This window comes from Furipterus horrens, unplaced genomic scaffold (genome assembly GCF_987537825.1).
Source record: "Furipterus horrens unplaced genomic scaffold, mFurHor1.1.pri manual_scaffold_6, whole genome shotgun sequence".
Taxonomy (NCBI): domain Eukaryota; kingdom Metazoa; phylum Chordata; class Mammalia; order Chiroptera; family Furipteridae; genus Furipterus; species Furipterus horrens.
Window position 1 is genome coordinate 49,510,933 of NW_028327176.1, and position 22,696 is coordinate 49,533,628.

Below are 22,696 nucleotides of genomic sequence, written 5' to 3' on the forward strand. Positions count from 1 at the left end.
CGTGCGCATTAGCGAGGAGCAGGTAGGGGGTGGAGCCGCGTAGGTTGCTGTGTAAAAGCTTTCCCCGGAGGGTCTTGTTTGGGCTCCCACCGAGTAGGACTGGCAACTCTCGCGCTCTTGGCGTTGGCTCAGCGGTGTCTTGGGGCCCACATGAGCAAATGGCATCGTGCTCGCGGTGGCTGGGGCCAGGAACGCGTGTCTTCTGGACGTTCCAAGGCCAAGAAGAAGGGCGGAAACCACATCCCGGAACGGTAATCTGCGTGGGCCCCTGGGCGTGGCCCTTCGTGCTCCTAGCTCCCGGGCCTGGGCTTCACCCCTTGTGGTCTCTGCCTTTCTCGGGCCGCCCCGCGATCGGCCCGTCCGCTCGGCGTTAGGAGTTTCTGCCCCCGTCGCTGCCCGGCCTGTAGTAGCCGGAAGGGACCGTCAGTGCTTTTCTGATTTCTCCCGTCCTTTTAAAATCAAGGCTCGGGCCATTGCTTTTCGGGTAAATGGGGAAGGACTGCTTTTTAAGATGGGACTGCCAATGTTGGGGATATCCATGCATTGCCAAAATAGAGCCCCCCTTAATTTTAGAAGCTGTGTTGTTGTGGCCCAGAAAATGAGTAATTACGAAGTTTAAGTGAAAAAAACCACCAGTACCGCTGAACTTTTAACCGAAAACGTTGGTTTGTATTGTTAACAGAGGTCACAGCGGGCCTACTGTTGCTTCGTAGCAGGTCTCACTTGAGCAATCTTTTTCTGTAGCTTCAAATGATAAATGTTTGGACTCTGCTCATATGTGCAGTGAACGCCTTTTTATTCCTTGAGACCTACCTTTTCTCCACCTCAAACCTCACTAAGTCCCCTTCATGTTATCTCCTGAAAATATTCGAGTCTTTCAGCCTCTTCGTCAGCATCCTAATACAGAACTTGCCTGATCCATCGCAGTTAGGTCCTAACTAGTGTACGTGTATCTGTCTACTGGTTTCTTCCTAATCCATTCTTCACATAGAAATCTTTTTAATAGGTAAATTGGAACATTGCTCAAAAACATCACTCAAAAGTATTGTTTCAAGAATAAAAACAAACTTTACCATCGCCTTTAAGGTTCTGTACTGTCTAGAATCCAGTCTGCTTCTTCAGCCCCAGCTTGTGCCACTTTTACCCTCACTTTCTATGTTTCAGATATAGTAAATTAGCCTTAGTTAATTCTAATCATCTTACAGAAGCCAGCTCAAATACCGCTTTTTACTCGGACGCCTAGCATTAAGTGAAGTCAGAGTCCCTTTTCTATCAGGTTTCCTTTTAAAGTATGAACTGAAATTCCCTACTGACCTAATTTGCTGGCATCAGTTGTATGAGGACTAAAAATAAACTGCGAAGTGAAAGAATTGAGTTGAAACTATTTCACACAACAAGTATGTATTAATGGCACCTTAGTATCCAGAACCCAGCTAATTTTTATCAGGGCTATAGAAGTTCTAGCCATCACTGATTTTAGATATGCCTTATATGCTGGGACCTGTGCATTGTTTTGTTGCCTTGTATCTGTTTTGAAGATGGGGAAGCAGGAAGAAGAAGGGAAGTGCTAGAGGGTACTAGTGTGGTTTGAATAAGTGGAACAACAAAATGCAGAGCAAAGAGAAGAAGGGACTGAGGAGTCTTCAGTCTGTGCGGGGAGACAGGCTAATAAAATTTGGCTTACAAAAAAAATATATTAACAGGTGGAAAGACTATCTCCCAGTTGGACAGAGGATGCCTGGGACTCGTTTCATTGCTTTCAAAGTTCCTTTGAAAAAGGTAAGCAAAAATTAACTCCATATTCTTTCAGAAGTTGGGTTTACCATTCTATATCTCAGTCCTGTCATACTCCATTTTCTCTTTAGTTTATACATTGTATTTTGCCCTTTACTACCGTGAAATGAAATTCATAGGTAAAATACAACCTACTTCCATACTTAATTTTAAAGAAAAAAAAATCAGTGTAATGCTCTAATTATGAGAGGGGACCCCCCCAAAAAGGGCACTTATAAAAAATTGTGTATTCTTACATGTTTAAACTTCAGTCACCTTCACAGTACTCTCCATTTGATGAAACATATCTATCGAGACTTTTTTCTACCACTCAAAACAGTTTTTGCACTTGTTGATTTTGATGCCTTTTAGTGCTTCTGCCGTTTTTGTTTCAGCTCGTCCACATCAGCAAAAAATGTTTCCCTTTGAGGACTTTTTCATCAAGGGAAACAAACAAACAAAAATGTCGCTGGGGAGAGATCAGGTGATAAGGAGGGTGGGGCGCAGGGGTCATGCTGTTTTTGGTCAGTGCAGTGTGTGCAGGTATATTCATGAATCACCCGTCATGAGATGGGCAAATGTATGAAAGAGTTAAAAAAAAATTCACTGGAGCTGAATGCAGCCTTACAACACCAGCAGCTGGTACACTGATACAGACGGGTTCCTAGAACACTCACCTACCAGGGGAAGCCTGTATTACAAGGGACCCGCTCTCCAGGAGATAATTTTGTTTTTTGGGGGAGGGAAGCGGGGGGTTCCCACTCATATAATACAAGGAATAAATAAAAGAATTTATAATGTAATGTGTATTAACATTTCATTATGTAAATGTTTAGGCATGACTATACTAGAAATAAAGAAGTAGTTGGTTACTTGCACCATGAATGCAAAAATTGCAAGTGCAGACTGGTTTAGATGGATTATATTGCCTTAGTGATTAGAGCTTCCATGACAGTGAACAGCTCTTAGTAGATTTCTAAATAAAACCAAGTTCATTCTTCACTTGGTTAATATTAGGTGATTACTGTCCTGGAAAATTCAATGTCTATTAAAACTGCAAAAAGAAAACAAAAGCAAAAAACAAAACCCTTTGTGTTTATTTGTGAAATGGAGTTAGTTTCTAAGGCTTAGATAATTGTGAACAGTTTTTTCACCTGTATAAATGTTGAGTAGGATATTCAGTAGTCATTCAAATATGGGACACATTTGTAGGACTGTTCTGAATTTGACAAAATGCCTGGCATCCACGACCCCACACACTAAATGCCAGTGAGACCCTTTGCTCCCACCATCACAACCAAAAAAATACCCTGATCAGCAAGGTTAGGATTTCAGCATGGAAATTCTGAAAATTGTGTTTCTGTTTGAACTAGAAAGAAATGGGTAGGGAAGACATTTGACTGATATAAAAAAAGGTGAGAAGAGATTCCACGTCTCATTAAAATTCCCAGCATAGCGTGGATTAGCATCAGAAAAAGCATACTTTATTGGAAATTTGTTTGTGACTTATAGGTCAGGATTCGTTTTTCTCCTACCGTGTTGTTTCCTCTGCATCTCTGGACTTAAAATTTTGTTATTGCATAAAGACAAATATATGGTTCTTATTCACATTCATCAACATCAAACAAGTATTTGGCATCATATACTTAACGAATCTTTGTTGAGTGAATGCATGGACTCCCTGCCCACATTTGCAGTTACTGTGAATTTTCTCCAATATTCCTCCTTTCTATGCAGTTTTTCTAAACTGCTCAAGTCCCTACTCCATGACCTCTAAAAGTGAATTTCTGAGGCTTTACAAGGGTCTCTGCTTAGCCTCTGTCCTGAAAGTATATTAGTAAGAGAGAAAACAGGAAGGCTCTTTAGTTTTCTTTCCTCCACAGAGCCACAGATCTTCCCTGTAAGATGTCATCATATCTTTTAGCTTTTACTTGTAGCTTTGTATACTTTATTTTATTCAGGATTGGGATTGTTTAAGACACCGTATGACACCACAAAGCTGTATAACCACTCGCAGCGTAGTACCTATTGATGCAGTAGAATTAGGGAGACGAATTACCCTGGCGTAGAAGTGAAATGTGACATGAATCTCCTGTGTGTTTTAAGAAAGTCACCCAAGGAAAAGTCACCTCAATACTTGAAAGCCACTTCTTAAGCACATTGGAATGTAAAATAGAATATGTTAAGTGTCAAATGAACTCCATTGGAAGAATTACCTAGGAATTCAAAGGGGTGGGGGGGATGATAACAGAGTTAATCAAGGAAGACATCCTAAAGGGTTCTGACTTATTTAGTTATCGAAAACTAGTTATTGTTGCCCTGGCCAGTGTGGCTCAGTTGGTTGGAGCTTCATCCCGGAAACTGAAAGGTTGTGGGTTCCATCTCCGGTAGGGTTCATACAATCAATGTTTCTCTTTCCTTTCCTTCCCCTCTCTTCCCTTCCCCTCCCCTCCCCTCCCCTCCCCTCCCCTTCCCATCCTCCTCTTTTCCTTCCTTTCTCCCTGAAAGCAGTGAAAAACAAAAATGTCCTCGGGTGAGGGTTAAAAAATATATATTGTTCATATAGCTGGTGATGATAATTGATCCATAATCTCCAAGTCTTCAAGGAATTGACTAGAGAGATTGTATGCCTTGTAATTAATGTACCCTTTAAAACTCTTACAATATTATGTGGAAGACTCAACATCATAAATCTGTCGAATCTTTCTAAGTTAATTCATAAACTTGACATCATCTTAAATAAGCTGGTTCTAAAACTCATATAAAAAATAAACTTAAATAGCCAGGAAAATTTTGTAGAAGAAGAATAATGGTGGGAGGGGGTCATCTAGCCCTACTAGAAATTAAGCCACATTGGACATGGTGCTAGAATACAGGAGATTTTTACGGCAGTGAAACTATTCTGTGTGACGCTATAAGGGTAAATGCACGTTGTTATAGATTGGTCGAAACCCATAGAATTACAATGCAGAGTGACTCATAGTGTAAACTGGGTTTTAATTGATAATGATGTGTCAATGTTGGTTCATTGATTCTAACAAATGTACCACACTAGTATGAAATGTTGATGTTTGGGACGGTTATGTGGGGTGAAAGAGAGAAGCTATAAGGGCGTACTCTGTACTTCCTGCTCAGTTTTACTGTGAACTTAAGTGTACTCTAAAAACTAGTGTATCCATTAAAAAAACAAAACAAAACAAAACACTATTATTGGCACCTGAATTACCAATAAGATCAGCGGAACAGTAGGCACAAATAAGCCTAATGCATTAAAAAGAATTTAGCAATCCATTCTTTATATATATTCACACTTCAGAAGTATTTATAAGTGCTAGTTTACAGGCACTTCACTTAGAGCTGGAGATACAGTGGTGGACAAAATTAATGTGGTCCTTATTTTCTTCCCTCCAATGTCTCTGGAAGGAAGAATTGTAATATTGCTTGTAAATCCCAGAAAAATGAAAACTTTCCTTTGAATCTTATTGTATGTTAGCATCAGAGGGCTTGACTAAATGGATAATATAACAAAGGATTTTAAGCACACCTTTGCTGTTTCTTATTTCATTCTCTCTGACAGAGTTTTGAAGAGAGACTTGCTCCAGAAGAACGATTTTCCCCCTTGGATCTTTTTAACAAAATCCAAGAACAGAATGAAGAACTTGGACTGATCATTGATTTAACATATACTCACCGCTATTACAAAACAGAGGTAAATGGAAATGTTAATTGAAAAGAATCTTCTTTGTGATACTATAATAAGTCATAGTAATTAGTAGTTATCACCTCATGCCAAGATGAATCCAGGCCTTCTTTCATGGGTAACAGTTGAAAAAGGGAAACAAGTGGATTCCTTAATGAAACACTTCCAGTTACTGTTTCAAAATGAGATTAAAGACATGAATTAAACTATTATATTTGGCAGTAGGCTCTGTATGTGCTTAAAAAGTTCTGTAAGCCTCCGTGTTCTGTATTTTGAAAATGAAGTCAACTTTTAGTAGGAATAGTAGTATCCTAAGGAGAAAGAAATAGTCATTATGTCTTTAGCATTTATTTTAAACCGTTACCAGACCATGTGTAAGCATTACAGTAAAAGACAAGTTCCTCAAAGTTGTATGCTTGCCTTTCCTACAGTTTTTCAATGCAGAGCAGAAACCCATATTTTATGTTGGCCCACATGGCATCTCAGTTAGAAAGAATTGTCCTTCTGACCAGTTCATGTCCATGGGAAACAATAACAACTAATGTATTTAATACTCGTGTAGCAGTTTGCCATTTAAAAAAGTACTTCCACCAGGCTAGTGTGGCTCAGTGGATTGAGCACCAACCTGTGAACCAAAGGGTCACTGGTTCGATTCTCAGTCATGGCACATGCCTGGGTTGCAGGCCAGGTTCCCAGTTGGGGGCGTGCGAGGGGCAACCACACATTGATGTTTCTCTCCCCCTCTTCCTCCCTCCCTTTCTCTCTCTCTAAAAATAGATAAATAAAATCTTAAAAAAAGAAAAAAAAAGTTAAAAAAGTGCTTTCAGCACTGACTGGGTGTGGCTCAGTGGGTTGGGCATCATCCCACAAACTGAAACATCATCTTTTTGATTCCCAGTCAGGGCACATGCTGAGCTGTGGGCCAGGTTCCCAGCTGAGGGTGTGCAAGAGGCAACTGGTTAATGTTTCTCTCAGACATTGATGTTTCTCTGCCTCTCTTCCTCCTTCCCCCTCTCGCTCAAAATAAATTTTAAAAACCTTTTAAAAAATAAGTAAATAAAGTACTTTCACATACCTTAATCTATTTTTAGCTGATGAAGTAGTAGTACTGATATCTCCTACTGAGTGCTTACTCTTCACTAAGCTCAGAGAATAAATGATCACAGTTGTGAATTTTATAGATAATGAAACGGGCTCAGAAAAAGGAATAATTAAAACTTGAGCTCAGTTACTCTTTTTATTGTTTTAAAATATACATAAAATTTATCATTTTAATTATTAACAGGTGTACAGTTCAGTAGCATTAAATACATTCACATGTGTATAACCATTACCAATGTCTATAACCAAAACTTTTTCGTCATCCTCAACAAAAGCACTGAACCATTAAACAATGACAATTTCATTTCCCCTCCTCTCAGCCCCTAGTAACATCTTCTGTTTTCTGTCTCTATGACTTTGCCTGTCTTAGGTACTTCATACAAGTGTTTATACATTTGTCCTTCTGTGTCTGAATTATTTCACTAAACATGTTTTCAAGGCTCATCCATGTCATATCATGTAACAAAATGGTATTTCCTTTTGGTAGCTGAATAATCCATGTGTGTATAATACCATATTTTATTTATTCATCTGTTGATGGACACTTTGACTGTTTCCACCTTTGGCTATTGTGACTCATGCTGCTACAAATGTGGGTGTACAAATATTTGTCCAGATCCCTGCTTTCAATTCTTTTAGATGTAGGGGTAGGAGTGGAGTTGTTAGGTCGCATGGTAGTTCTGTGTTTAACCTTGGGGAAACTGCCAGACTGTTTTCCATAGTGTCCTCTTGTTTTGACACAATTATTGTGAATCTTAAACTTATATAGAAGTAGACATGATACTGTAGGTATTTGTTGTCCACCCATAAACTCATGCAGCTTTAATATTTATTAATCAATACTGTGTTTCATCTCTACTTTTACCTGTTTCACCTCATTCCATATTATTTTGTAGTAGATCACAGATACCATTTTATCTATATATTTTTGGTATGTATATTTAAAATATAGGAATTTGTTCCTTAATATAATTCTTCTAAAAAAATTTTTATTACAGTTGTTCCACTTTTTTCCCTATTGCTTCCCCGCACCCTGCCCACCCCTTCTCCCCTAGTCAGTCCCCACCCAGTTGACCATGTCCATGGGTCATTTATACATGTTCTTTGAGTAGACCCTTCCCCTTCATATCGCCTTCTCTCCTTCCCCCTCTCCCCTTGTCACTGTTAGTCTACTCCTTGTTTACATACCTCTGGTTCAATTTTGCTTGTTTGTTTGTGTTGTTTATTAGTTTCCTGTAATAGGTGATAGCATAAGGTATTTTTTTTTCGTTGCCTGGCTTATTTCGCTTAGCATAATTTTCTCTAGTTCCATCCATGTTGTTGCAAGTGGTAGAAGTTCCTTCTTTCTTTCTGCTACATAGTACTCCATTGTGTAATTGTAGCACAGTTTTTTGATCCACTCATCTACAGACGGGCACTTAGGTTGTTTGCAGCACTTAGCTATTGTAAATAACTCTGCTATGAACATCAGGGTGCACAGGTTATTTTGAATTGGTGTTTCAGGATTCTTCGGATGTAATCCTAGCAGTGGAATTGCTGGTTCAAAAGGAAGTCCCCATTTTTAGTTTTTTGAGGAAATTCCGTACTGTTTTCCATAGTGGCTGCACCGGTCTGCATTCCCACCAACAGTGCAGTAGGGTTCCCGTTTCTCCACATCCTCGCCAGCACATATTGTTTGTTGATTTGTTGATGATGGTCATTCTGATCAGTGTGAGGTGGTATCTCATTGTGGTTTTAATTTGCATCTTTGTGATGGCTAGTGATGTTGAGCATTCTTTCATATGTCTGTGGACCCTCTGTATGTCCTCTTTGGAGCAGTGTTTGTTCAGGTCCTTTGCCCATTTTTAAATTGGGTTGTCTGTCTTCTTGGTGTTGAGTCGTATAAGTTCTTCATATATTTTGGAAATCAATCCCTTGTCTGAGGTATCATTGGCAAATATATTTTCCCATATGGTTGGTTCCCTTTTCATCTGGCTGATGTTTTCCTTTGCTGAGCAGAAATCTTTAGTTTGATGTAATCCCATTTGTTTATTCTTTCCTTTATTCCCCTTGCTTTAGGAGATATATCAGTGAAAATGTTGCTATGCAGCATATCTGAAATTTTCCTGCCTATGTTTTCCTCTAGGACATTTATGGTGCCACAGCTAACATTTAAGTCTTTAATCCATCTTGAGTTTATTCTGGTGTATGGTGTAAGTTGGTGGTCTAGTTTCATTTTTTTGCATGTCCCTATCCAGTTCTCCCAACACCATTTGTTGAAGAGGCTCTTTTCACTCCAGTTGATGTTCCTTCCCCCTTTGTCAAATATTAGTTGACCATATAGACCTGGGTTTATTTCTGGGCTCTCTATTCTGTTCCATTGATCTGTATGTCTGTTCTTATGCCAGTACCAGACTGTTTTGATTACCGTGGCCTTGTAGTATAGTTTGGTATCAGATATTGTGATTCCTCCTACTGTGTTCTTCTTCCTCAAGATTGCTGTGGCTATTCGGGGTCTTTTTTGGTTCCATATGAATTTTTGAAGTATTTGTTCTAGGTCAGTGAAATATGTCATTGGTATTTTAATATGGATTGCATTGGATCTATAAATTGCTTTGGGTAGTGTGGACATTTTAATGATGTTGATTCTTCCCACCCATGAACATGGTATATGCTTCCATTTATTTGTATCTTCCTTAATTTCTTTCTTCGGTGTTGTGTAGTTTTCTGAGTACAAGTCTTTTGCCTCCTTGGTTAAGTTTATTCCTAGGTACTTTATTTTTCTTGTTGCTATAGTAAATGGGATTTTTTTTTCTAGTTTCTATCTCTGATATTTTATTGTTGGTGTACAGAAATGCCTTTGATTTCTGCATATTGTCTTTGTATCCTGCCATTTTGCCAAATTCACTTATTACGTCAAGTAGTTTTTTGGTGGAGTCTATAGGGCTTTTTATGTACATTCTCATGTCGTCTGCAAATAATGACAGTTTTACTTCCTCTTTTCCAATTTGGATGCCTTTTATTTCTCTTTCTTGTCTGATTGCTGTGGCTAGAACTTCCAAGACTATGTTGAATAGGAGTGGAGAGAGTGGACATCCTTGTCTTGTTCCTGACCTCGGGAGGAATGCTCTCAGTTTTTGCCCATTGAGTATGATGTTGGCTTCAGATTTCTCATATATGGCCTTTATTATGTTGGGGTATGCTCCCTCTATTCCCATTTTGCTGAGAATTTTCATCATAAATGGGTGTTGTACTTTATCAAATGCTTTTTCAGCGTCTATGGATGTGATCATGTGGTTTTTGTCTTACATTTTGTTTATGTGGTATTACGTTTATTGATTTGTGAATATTAAACCATCCTTGCATCCCTGGTTTGAATCCCACTTGATCGTGGTGTATGATCTTTCTAATGTGTTGCTGGATTCAGTTTGCCAATATTTTGTTGAGGATTTTAGCGTCTGTGTTCATCAGTGATATTGGCCTGTAGTCTTTCTTTGTTGTATCTTGACCTGGTTTTGGAATTAGAGTAATAGTAGCTTCATAGAAAGAGTGTGTGAGTCTTCTCTCTTCTTGGATTTTTTGGAATAGTCTGAGAAGGATAGGAGTTAGTTCTTTCCTAATTGTTTTATATAATTCACCTGTGAAGCCATCCGTCCAGGGCTTTTTTGTGATTAGTTCTTCAATTTCACTAGTTGTTATTGGTCTGTTCAGGCTTTCTGCTTCTTCTTGATTCAGTTTTGGAAGATTATTTGTTTCCAGAAATTTTTCCATTTCATCTAGGTTGTCAAATTTCTTGTGATAGAGTTGTTCGTAATAATTTCTTACAATCCTCTGTATTTCTATGGTATCGGTTGTGATTTCTCGTCTTTCATTTCTGATTTTCTTTATTTGGGTCCTCTTTCTTTTTTTCTTGATGAGCCTAGTTAAAGGCTTGTCAATTTAGTTTATTTTTTCAAAGAACCAGCTTCTACTTTTGTTGATTTTGAATTGTTTGTTTAGTCTCTATGTCATTAAATTGTGCTCTAATCCTGATGATTTCCTTCCTTGTACTTGCTCTGGGCTTTGTTTGTTGCTGTTCCTCTAGTTCTTGTAGCTGTAGGATTAGGTTTTTTATTAGAGATTCTTCTATCCTTTTTAAGTAGGCCTGTATTGCTATGAACTTTCCTCTCAGAACTGCTTTCGCTGTATCCCACAGGTTTTGGGTTGTTGTGTGTTCGTGATCATTTGTTTCCAGAAACTTCCTGATTTTTTCCTTGGTGTCACTGTTAACCCACTCATTATTTAATAGTATGTTATTCATTCTCCATGAGTTTGAATGTTTTTGAGTTATTTCCTTGGGGTTGATTTTCAGTTTTAAGCCATTGTGATCTGAGAAGATGCTTGATATTATTTCAATTTTCTTGAATTTGTTATGGCTTGTTTTATGTCCTACCATGTGGTCTATCTTTGAAAATGTTCCATGTGCACGTGAAAAGAATGTGTATTTTGCTTCTTTGGGGTGAAAAGTTCTATATATATCAACTAAGTCCATTTGATCTAGAGTGTTGTTCAGTGCCTCAATATCCTTGGTGTTTCTTTGTTTTGAAGATCTGTCCATTGTTGACAATGGGGTGTTAAAGTCCCCTACTATGAGTGTGTTGCTGTCTATATCCTTCCTGAAGTCTTTCAAAAATTTCCTTATATATTTGGGTGATCCTATGTTGGGTGCATATATGTTTCCAAGGGTTATATCTTCTTGATGGATTTTTCCCTTAAGTATTATGAAATGTCCTGCTTTGTCTATTTTTATGGCCTTTGCTGTGAAATCTGATTTGTCTGATATAAGTATTGCTTACCCAGGGTTTTTTTTCATGTCCATTTGCTTGTAATATTTTTTTCCATGTCTTCACTTTCAGTCTGCGCAGATCTTTTGTTCTAAGGTGGGTCTCCTGTAGACAGCATATATGTGGGTCATGCTTTCTAATCCATTCAGCTGTTATGTCTTTTGATTGGTGCATTTAATCCATTTACATTTAAGGTTATTTTCGATAGATACTTATTCATTTTTCCCCCCCTATGTACTTGTGTTCCTCTCTGTCTCTCTCTGTTTCTTCATCTTCTTAAAGCAGACCCTTTAGCATCTCTTGCAGTGCTGGTTTGATGGAGATGTATTCTTTTAGCCTTCTTTTGTCTGGGAAGCTCCTTATTTCACCTTCCGTTTTGAATGAGAGCCTTGCTGGGTAGAGTATTCTTGGTTGTAGGCCTTTGTTTTTCATTGCTTGGAATATTTTTTGCCATTCCCTTCTGGCTTGTAGTGTTTCTGCTGAGAAATCTGATGATAGCCTTATTGGAGCTCCCTTGTATATTATTAGCTGTTTCTCTCTGCTGCTTTTAGGATTCTCTCTTTGTATTTGAATGTTGCCATTTTAATTATGATGTGTCTTGAGGTGGGTCTGTTGGGGTTCATCTTCATTGGGACCTTCTGTGCTTCCTGGACTTGCGTGACTCTCTCATCGAGTTAGGGAAGTTTTCTGTCATTAGTTTTTCAAACAGGTTTTCTATCCCTTGTTCCTCTTCTTATCCTTCTGGAGTTCCTATGATGCGGATATTATTATGTTTCATGTTGTCCTGCAGCTGTCTTAAAACCTCCTCATTCTTTTTCAGTCTTTTTTCATTTTGTTGCACTGTCTGGCAATTTTTTTCTATGTTATCCTCCAGCTTGCTGATTCGGTCTTCTGCTTCCCCTAGCCTGCCTTTAATTCCTTCTACTGTGTTCTTCAGTTCAGAAATTGTTTTCTTCATTTCCTCCTGGCTCTTATTGATAGCATCTATGTCCTTTTTCATGCTGGTGTAGTTCTCAGTAAGTTCCTTGTAGTTTCCCTGAGTTCTTTGTAATTTTCTTTGAGCTCGCTGAACTCATTGAGCTTCCCTATAATCCATTTTTTGAATTCCGTGTCTGATAGTTTGCTTCCCTCTATTTCATTTAACACTCTTTTGGGGATTCTTCCTTTCCTTTTGATGGAGGGTTGTTTCTCTGTCTCCCCATTTTTGTGACTTTTCTTGTTTGTTGCTGCTTCTTAGATTGATCCACAGTTCCTGGGTCTGCCCGTGGTGCCATCAGAACGTGTCCTAGTCTGGGCCCAGGTGGCCTCTTGGAGACTACCAGGGATCTACTGCCTTTGTCTGTCTCCTTTAGTTGTTAATCTACTCAATCTGTGATCAGCCGTCATGCTTAAGGACCGAGGGTGGGGCAGATTAATTTCTCAATATAATTCTTTAATATTAAATATTCAGTCAGCACACAGATTTGCAGTTGTCTTTTAAATCTCATTAAAACGTTTTTAAGGGTTTGAATTAGATCCAGATAAGGTACACATTTTGCAATTGATTGTTAGGTCTGTGAGGCTTTATTTAATTTATAAGTTCTCCCTTCCATGTCTCTTTTACTTTCTTTGATTTCCCCCCTTGAATTTCATTTAAAGAAACTAGGTAGTTTGCCCCCATATGTGTTTGATGATTGTATCCCCATGTGTTGTTAACATATTCTTTAGTCCTTGTATTGTAAACTAGAGGCTTGATCAGATTCAGGCTTGAAAGGTGTTTTTTGTTTTGTTTTGTTTTTTTTGCAAGACAGTTTCATAGGTGATGATGTGTTCTTCCGTGGAGACATATAAGTGATTGCCTCTTTTTGCAATATTAGCAGTCACTTATGATTGTTACCTGTATTCATAAATTCATTTGGGACTTCAAAAATGGTGAACCCTACTGTTTTGTTTTTTTAATTTATTAGCTGGGTATATTTCTACTACAAGAAGCTCATTGGCTATTTGGTTGCCCAGCTATAGAGGCATGATTCTTTCCTTTTATTTAACAGTTTTCAAAATAATGAGCTGATTCACTAACTCCTCCAGTGAAAACCAGTTAGATTTTATTTTATTTATTTTTCATATCATCAGGAACTTCACTGCAGTTCTTACTCTTACTGAGGCACAAATCAAGGTCCTATCTTTGGCCACTTGGAGCTTCTCAGTTTGGCTCCTAAGTCCTGTTGACATGACATAATATCAGTTGTTCCTATACTTTTTCAGTGGTAACAATTAGGAAATATGTTTGTATGTTTGTGTTTAATATAAAATACAGTACATTATAGGTTCATATTAATAGTTTTCTATTAAATTCAGAAATGCAGGATTTTTATTTAACTTGTTCTGGCTTTTATCAATATCTACTTTCTCCCACCCCAAGAATACCAGTTCTGAACAGTGCTTAAAATTTGCTCTGTCCAAGTTCTTCTGATTCTATTGCCTTTGAAATGTAAGCTATTAGGTAAAATTATTTATGTAATTTTTAGTTATATATGCATTCATTCACATGAATTTTGCTTTCATTTTTATATACCTGTCAACTATTCATTCTGTAGTTTTAGTGAAAATCTAGTGATACCTCTTGGTTGAAGCAGCTTCGAAAACAATGGCTCTCTTATCAGAATTACTGACATACTGAGTTTATTCTAACCTCTTGGTTTATATTCTGGCTCTTCGAATTAAATTTTAATTCTTTCCCTGCAAATGAAATAATATAATTTTCATGATTTTGCCTTATAGGACTTACCAGAAACTATTCCTTACTTAAAAATTTATACGATTGGGCATCAGGTGCCTGATGATGACACTATTTTTAAATTTAAATGTGCTGTTAATGGGTTTTTGAAAGAAAATAAAGATAACGGTAAGTTGTTCTTTTTCTTACCCAAACTGTGGTTTGCATTTTGAGTGTGGTGGGAAATTTTAAATATTTTTAATAGTTCCTACATTAGGCCTGTTGTATTTGATAATGTGGGCATATCAGATGGTGGTAATAGAGTAAGGTATCCTTTTATGGTTACAAATAAGCAATTTAGTTTGGGAAGTGAGTTTAGTGAAAAATCGGAGCTGAACTAGCTCATCTCTTTTTTAAATATTTGAATGGGAAAAATGTAATAAAATAAAAATGTTCTTTTGTCTTATTTATTGGTTAAGAGGTGATTGGTGGGTGGAAGAAAAGCTTAGAATCTCAGCATTTTGGAGTGGAAAAAGAAAGCAGAAAGCAGAGGTTTGGAGTGAGACAAACCCGTAGAAGCAGAACAAAATGGAGTGGACCAGTGAAGTTGCATCTTCACTGCTGTTTTTCCACTTTGGGTACAAGTAAGGGAAGGTCACGACCACCTCTTATTTTTAGTTTTCAGACAGGAAGAACTAAACTAGACTGGCGTTTTCTTGTTCCTGCTCTAAGATCTACCTAATTCTGTTTGAAAACAGATCTTAATAGCTTGTGAATTTTAAAGAATGGTTGCCTTTTTCTGGCATCTAACTATCAGGAGGATCATGATGTTTGCCATATTTTAAGACTGAGGAATCATTTTTTGTAAAGCCACACACCCATAGGACAAAGTGTTCCTTTTGTCTTGTTTCTAGATTTAGCTTAAGGAGTGTACACTTTATTAAGCAACTGTGACACGTAAGTATAAATAAACAGTGAGTAGGGGAGAAAGACTAGAGGTAGATATGGGAAGATAGGAGATGGAAGGAAAGAGAGGGATGAAATCAGTGGGTTTTAATGTAAATTTTCAAACTGTTACCTCGTTGCTTAATGGAGGCACTAGTTATTAAATTATCTCAAGCCCTGGTCACAGATCTACCCTGTACTTTAAATCTTGAGAGGCTGGACTTGGCCTGTGATAATCACCGAGTCTACAGAGGAGGTAAATTATCTTATTTGTGTAAACTAGTCACAGAAACATTACCTCTTAAAATGTTAGGGTACAGATACTGGCCTGCTTATGGCTTCCAGGCCCCTTTGTGTGGAACTGTTATACAGTGTTCCATCTGTTTCCGTGAGGGCTAGAAGATCCATGTGAGTGTATGAGAACATGTTTGTAAGTACTGGTTGTTCACATGTTACACCACGTGTAGTCTGTTGCATAGGTTGACTCCATGTTGGTCTCCTGCTTGCATTGTGCTGACTTCACTGTGTCTTGCAGTGCTCCTTGCCATAGCGGTCTCAGGACCTGGCTTATGATCCATTTGGCTACCTCTGCTGTAAACCCCTCACACAGATACCAGGCTCACTGGCGAAGAGGAGGACACTACATATTCTACTCCTTAGAACTGGTAGACTCAGAAAATAAATCAATTCAGTAAATATTCGAGAGCCTTTTGGGTTTATTGTTAGGGTACAGGGATTTAGAGGTGAGTAGCAGTCTTTGTTTATTAGAAATTCACAGTTAACTAGGAAGATAAACATGCAATAACTGTAAGTCACTGAGTTAATTATAATAAAAAATAAATTATGTGCACTGGGAATATAGAGGGATTGAGGAAGGCCTTTCTGAGAAGTCAGTGTTTGAGCTGGGCAGGGGGGAAGAGGATTTGGCGAGAGCGAGGAAAGGACAGCTCAAGTGTTGGAAGCAGTGCAAAATGCACAGGGTTTTAATTTGTGTCATAGAGAAGTGGCCTCTGGTGCCACTGGAGGGTAGAGTGAAAGGGTATATAATTCTTATGTTCATGTTCAGCAAATATTTATATGTAACACCTTCGAAGGTAAAGACAGTGATCTAGGAAGTAGGAACAGAAGAAGTTCTTGCCCTTTTATTCTTCACATTCTAGTGGGGCGAGAGAGAAATAAGTGAATATATGAAATGCCAGGTGGTGATAAGTGCTTGTAGAATAACAGAATAATAAAGAGGTGAGAGGATGTGGTGGGTGATGAGGAAAGGCTACTCTGTTAAGATATCATTTAGCAGTGCCTTAATGGAAGCGAGGAACAAGCCATTGGATATCTGGGGAAGACAGGGTGGGTATTATTCTAAAGCAGAGAGAATAGTACGTGTTAAGTCCCTGAGGCGCAGCTGTCATGACTATCAGCGTGTCTGAGGAATAGTGAGGAGGCCAGTGTAGCTGGTGTGGGGAGAGCGACTGAGGTCAGAGCCATAGGAAGTGGGATCAGAGAGGTTGGTGTGGGGTAGAAGGGAGGTGGACCATGTGGGTCCTTTTAAGTTACAGTTCAGATCATTGTGGATTTACAGTTCAGTTAGAGAGACAGAGTGACATCCTTTTATTAAGAGTTCTAAATGCTATCCTAAATGTTTGGGCTGTATTCTATGCAAAATGAAGATTTTTAAGCAAGGGAACAACCCAGCCAAGTGTGTATTTCAGAAAGAGCATCTTCCATATGGAAGATCAATTGAAATAGAAGAGATGAGAAGTAGGGAGGTAGTAGTTCAGGTAGGAAATGATGAGCACCTTCCCACTAGACAGCACCTAGTCACAGGCATACATTTTGCAGAGATCAATTACACATTGCTGTTTTTTATTTACTTTCTCATGGAATTTTTTAAACAATGGACTGAGAAATGCTGTGGCATAGTTGGAATAATCTTAGACACGATTCTTGTCTTTGTTCTCTTTGCCCACTGTGTAGCCCAGGCTTACATCTCCAGGTCTTGCGTTTTCATTGTACTTCACTGGGCACATAGATCTATGGTGGGTTAGGAGCAGCAAATGAGGGAAGGCATGGAAGTGCCTTGAGAACGTAAGAGTACTTCAGAAACTGCCCTTTCTAATAATCCGTTTTAACAGTGAAGGTATTCCATTTGTTTCACTCAGAAAGAAATTTCATTCTTCTTATAGCCTGTTTTTCTTTAACTCCATTTTTCTGTAATTAAATCAGTTACTGATGAGCATTCTATGTTAAGACAAATGAGTTTGTCTCAGTGGAGTTTTACTGTACTTGACCAGGCCTTCACCATTTTGCACTATTGCATCTAATTGGGAACTGAGCAAAATTTCCCAGAGACAATGAATTTTGATTCTATGTTAGATCATTCTTTATAGTATGTTAGTAAAACACCCCCCCCCACACACACACACACTTCTCTGCAAGTGTTATTTATTTTCAGGTAGTGGTAGTGTTGTGGTAACTAATTAATGTTACTCTTCAGAAAACTGGATGATTTGTTTTTAGGGTATTTATTTATTTAACTCTACATTCCCTGTTTTATAGACAGACTTATTGGTGTCCACTGTACCCATGGTTTAAACAGGACTGGCTACCTCATCTGCAGGTGAGTTGCCAACCCCAAGATGCAGACCATGCCTAAGTTGTTTTAAGTAGTAATATAAATTAGTTGCAAAAGTGCAATCAGTATAGAAGTGTGTGGAGCAGAAAGCAGTCTTTCCCCCCACCCAGAGATTACTACCAGTAATAATTTACTACATATTTTTCAGACTTTAAAAATGCAGATATAAGCATGTACATGTAATTTAATGATATGATATTTAGACAGGCTGTTTTACAATTTAATACATGGTGGACATCATCCTATGAAAGCATTTAGAGACCTCATTCTTTTTAAAGGCTGCATTGTTCCTTTGCTTACTGATGAACATAAAGAGTAGAAGACTGATATTATAAAATGTTGAAATAATAAACATTCCTCTATGTACATCTTTGAATATATATATGCAGTTGTCTCAGGGATCATTTCACTAAAAATGGAATTTCTGAATCAAAAAGTTTATGCCCTTGTGCTTTTTTGTGGATGTTGCCACAGTGTACTGATTTATGTTTGTTTATTCAGAAAATACTTGTTTAGCATCTGTTATGTGTGAGCACTGTGCTGGGTGCTAAGCAAAAAGACTTGTGAGACTTTCTGAGTAAAGAGACTTGACCTGCCCTTTGTGGACCCTAACAATCTAGAGAGGGAATAGCTCACACACGTGCATATAAAATTACAACTTTGACAAATTCCAAGAAGGAGAGGGACATGGTATTAAGAGAGCATATTAGGGAGGATTTGACTCATCATGGAGAGTAGGGAGGTTTTTGTGGGGAGATTTGACCTGATATCTGAAGGAATAATGGGTGTTAACAAGGTAGGGACATGGGAGAGAAAATTCTGGGCATAAGGAACAATAAAGGCCCTTTAACAGGAAAGCATATGCTGTGTTGGAAGACCTGATAAGGGAGCCTGGGCCATGGAGGAAGTACGGCATTAAAATAAAACTAGATTGTGCAGGCCTATGTTTAAGGTTTTAGACTTCATCTTAAGAGTGATAGAAAACCATTGAGCTCTTTTCACTGAGGGTTAGTGTAGAACATAATCAGTCTGTATTGCAAGGACACAGGGTGGAAGCAAGTAGACAGGTTAGGCTTTTGTAGAAGTTGAGGCATAATGGTGGCTTGGTGCAGCGTTTGGTGGTCATTTTGGTGGGACGATGTGGACATATTCTAGAAATATGTAGGTGATATAATTGTTAGGATTGGTGGTGGGTTAAAAATGCAGGTAAGGAAGAAGTGGCTGGCAGGGATGGTGACTTGTAAGTTTCTGGCCCATGCAGTTGGTTAAATATTATTTTTTAGATATGATATTAATATTTTCCCCAATTTGTCTTTTGCTATTTGTTGATTTCTGATAAATAGTCTGTCATATTTTGGTTAAAAAATTACTTTATTTTGTCAGATATCTTTTTAACATCTGCCCAAGTTGGGTCTGTATTTTCTACTCTTTTGTTAATTAAATTGTTGTACTAATGTAAATAATTTTATTAATAGATTTTCTAAAGTTGGCTCATCCTTGCATCGTTAGAATAAAGCCTTTTTGTGATCATGGTGTATCATTCTTCAATAATTATTGGATTAGATGTGCTGATATTTTCTTAGGATTTTTGTATCTATATTTGTAAGTGAAATTGGACCTTTTCTGCAAAAACTTGATTTTTATATTGTTTTGTTAGATATTTGATTGACGTAGAAGGCATGAGACCAGATGATGCAATTGAATGTAAGTATGAGGGTTATCACTGCTTTTCCCTTTTTATAAATAAAGTGGAAGGTGTAATTGTAGCTGAATTTCTCAAATTTTGGAAAACAAGAAAAGCTTGTAATTTATTTCTTGTGACCTAAGATAATCTTTTGCAAAAAGTTTATACAGGGATGTATCTTGGAAATATTGAGATATAACAGCCTGATTAATTAGTCAATGGATTTCAGCTCTGGTCTGCCTTCTCTACAGTTATTTCTAATAGTTCTTCCACTCCTTAGTATTCAATAGATGCCGGGGACATTGCATAGAAAGACAAAACTACATTGAAGACCTTCAGAATGGTCCCATCAGGAAGTAAGTTGCATTTTATATGTAAAATTTGTGGCGAGGGACATCTGTTTTTATGTTATTTAAGTTGTACATAGCCATTCTTCTTGTTGCTTATCTGCTCAGGGAAATCTAAACAAGTAGGAATGGAGGGAGGATGGGATTGTTATTGTCATTGCCCAAAATATAGACAGTAAATTGGCTACCAAATTTGGAAACCAGTAATATTATGTGTAAAAAACATTCTCTTTAAGGAATCAGGGATCCGGTGTATACAGATCAACTGGTTTTGAATATTCCACATATATGATGGAACCAGTCCATACCACTAATAAGGCTGTTAACCAAGGACCTAGGAATAACATGCATTGGACCCAAGGTTACCCAACACCTTCTTGGCATTTCCACATGCAGACCCAAGATTTGCAGCAGTCTGTAAGGTATCTCTGCTTTTTTTTTTTTTTTCTAGAACTGAAATAGAAGTGAATAGTATTATAAATTAGTGCAAACACATTATGATAATGGTGAGGAATTGACATTTTCCTGCTGGTCAGTGTCAACCGAGAGGTATCGTTTCTTCATATTTTGCACTTAGGGCTGAAAAGTCAAATGTAGGATGGGAAATATGTGACTTTTCAGAGGTGATTGGGAAAGCACCCTAGAAATTTTCATTGCTTCTAAACTTAGTTTAAGCCAACAATGTGATGTGACTACCAAAAGCAATCTTGCATTCTTTGGCTATGTTAAAAGTGGTATATTTTTCAGAATAAGGAAGAGTGTTATTTAAAGAGTAAGTACAGATTATAGGGGAAATAGTAAAAATTCCAGTAGAGAAATTTGCAAAGGACTTGAACAAATAAATCACAAAAATATTTTCACTTGGGAAATTGAAAAGATCTCAGTACAGTTAAAATAGCAAGGTTCTATTCTTTGCCTATGAATTTAACAACAGTTTGTGATAAAGCAGTCCAGTGTAGTGGTTGTCAGGCTGGACCTAGATTTGCGTTCTGGCTCTCCCTTCACTTGCTGTGTGATCTTGGGTAAGATTTCTAAATTTCTACTTATTCGTCAATCAGATGGCAATTTTAATAATACCTATTTCATAGGGATTGTTGACTATTACATGCACTAAAAAAATACTTCACATTATAAACACTTTCAAAAAGATTTTAGCATTTTTAGAAGATGTAAACCTTTTTTTTAAATGTTGCTTGTATTGCCAATGGCACTGAAAATTGGTATGGTCCTTTGGAAACATAACTTTAATAGCCATTAAAAAATGTTCATACCTGTTAATTCCACATTGAGAGTAAGGAAATATAAAGTATGGGAAAAGTTATATTTATTTAATCATTCAGCACATTTCTCAAGCCTCCCTGCTACATATCAGACACTCGGCTAGGTACTCAGGATACAGAAATGTATGTTTTGAGGTGTTAGTTCCAACATTATTTATAGTAGTGAAAAAGTAGAGCGCAGCTTATATTTCTAACAGTGAAGAATAGCTAGGTAAATTATGTCCATACCGTGACATTTTATGAGGCTGTGGAAAAATGACAGCTCATTTATGGTAAGTAAAAATAATCTGATATGATCTAACAGTTTTTTTTTTAAAAAAGATGCTAGGGGGTAAAATACCAAAAAGGAAATATTAACCAGTTGAATTAGATTAGGCAGGATTGAGAGTTAGGAAGGCAGAGGGTTATTTTTTTCTCGGATTTCAAATTTTCTTTTGTATGATTATATTAGATTTACTGATCTTGCTTTAAATCTTAATTTTCCAGTTTTGTTGCATGTACCATGGTTAGAATTTCTTCACTTTATAATTAATTTATATATGTATGTATTTATAAAATGAAAGCAGCTTTATGTTTTCAGAAATAAATAGCTTGTTCTGTCTCAACCTGCCAGACTTGAAAAGAAAGTATCTGATTAGAATAGGACGGGCATTTATCTCTATAGGGAAAGGTGGGAAGGCTCCTAGGGATCTATTGTGTGTGCTGAGACATTATGGTAGGTCATTTAATTGTATTGTCTTAATTTACCTTGAGAACAACTCATGAAGGTGGAAGGTGTTATTATCTCCATTTTATAAAGTACTAAGACATCCAGAGATAAAGTAATTTATCTGCTAAGGTTATACAGGTAGAAAACAGAACCAGAGTATCTGTATCATTTACAAAGCTTATTATATATTTTATTAAAACTAATAAGAGTTTATTACTTTTGTTTTATTTAAGAAACTTTTCACAACATCAAAACTTTTACCAGAGATGCCATAACCCTCCTCCTCCTGGTCCCTCTGGAGAGGACTATTCACTAAGAAGGTATTCTTGGAATGTACAGCCAAGTGCGAATCAAGTAGTCCAGGATAAAAGTTGGCGTCCTGGCGGTTACTATGGATTATCTTATCCAACCTATTATGGATGGACTGAGTGACACAAACCTATCCTGGAAATCTATCTGGAGACAGAAGGACTGAAGACAGTTGGAGTGACTTTTTATAAGATCAGGTCAAATGATGTTTATAATCTATTTTTTCTCCCTTAAGTTCAAACTTAAGGAAAAAATCATATTAATACTTAACTCTTTGCTGACAAATATGCAGTATTTGCAATAGTGAAGGAAATGATTTGTTGTTCCTTTCTTAAATTTTCTTAAAGGAAGATGTTATTTTAGAACTGATAAAGTAATAAAGAACATGCCATGTACATAATTTTTAAAAATTCTATCTTTTCTATGTATTTCCTTTTGACTAGACTTATGATATGAATGTGTGTATACAAAAATTTTTAGTCATGTTCTATTTTGACCCAATCATTAAGCTTTCTTTTTTTCCCTAACTGTTCAAGATTTCTATTGAAATTTACCTAGGAGACAATCTCTTTGGAACCTAATCACTATTTGCAATTAGTTGTGGTATTTTGTGATTAGGCATTACTTTCTTTGGCAGTCTGTTGTGAGGTTTGACCAACTTCCTTTCACTGAATTGTCATATATACCATCTAACACAGGAGTGGATAAACTTTTAGGGA

At 37.3% G+C, this 22,696-nt stretch overlaps 1 protein-coding gene across 1 annotated transcript; it reads left to right on the forward strand.

Annotated features, from left to right (window-relative positions):
- The first annotated feature begins 89 nt into the window (after positions 1-89).
- DUSP11 (dual specificity phosphatase 11) lies at positions 90-22,384 on the forward strand. Its single transcript, XM_090281440.1, has 9 exons — positions 90-251; positions 1,704-1,779; positions 5,351-5,482; positions 14,137-14,260; positions 17,573-17,633; positions 19,306-19,352; positions 19,613-19,688; positions 19,916-20,101; positions 21,902-22,384. The coding sequence occupies exons 1-9, from the start codon at positions 151-153 to the stop codon at positions 22,098-22,100; spliced, it is 1,002 nt and encodes a 333-aa protein (XP_090137566.1). The 5' UTR covers positions 90-150; the 3' UTR covers positions 22,101-22,384.
- The last annotated feature ends 312 nt before the right edge of the window (positions 22,385-22,696 follow it).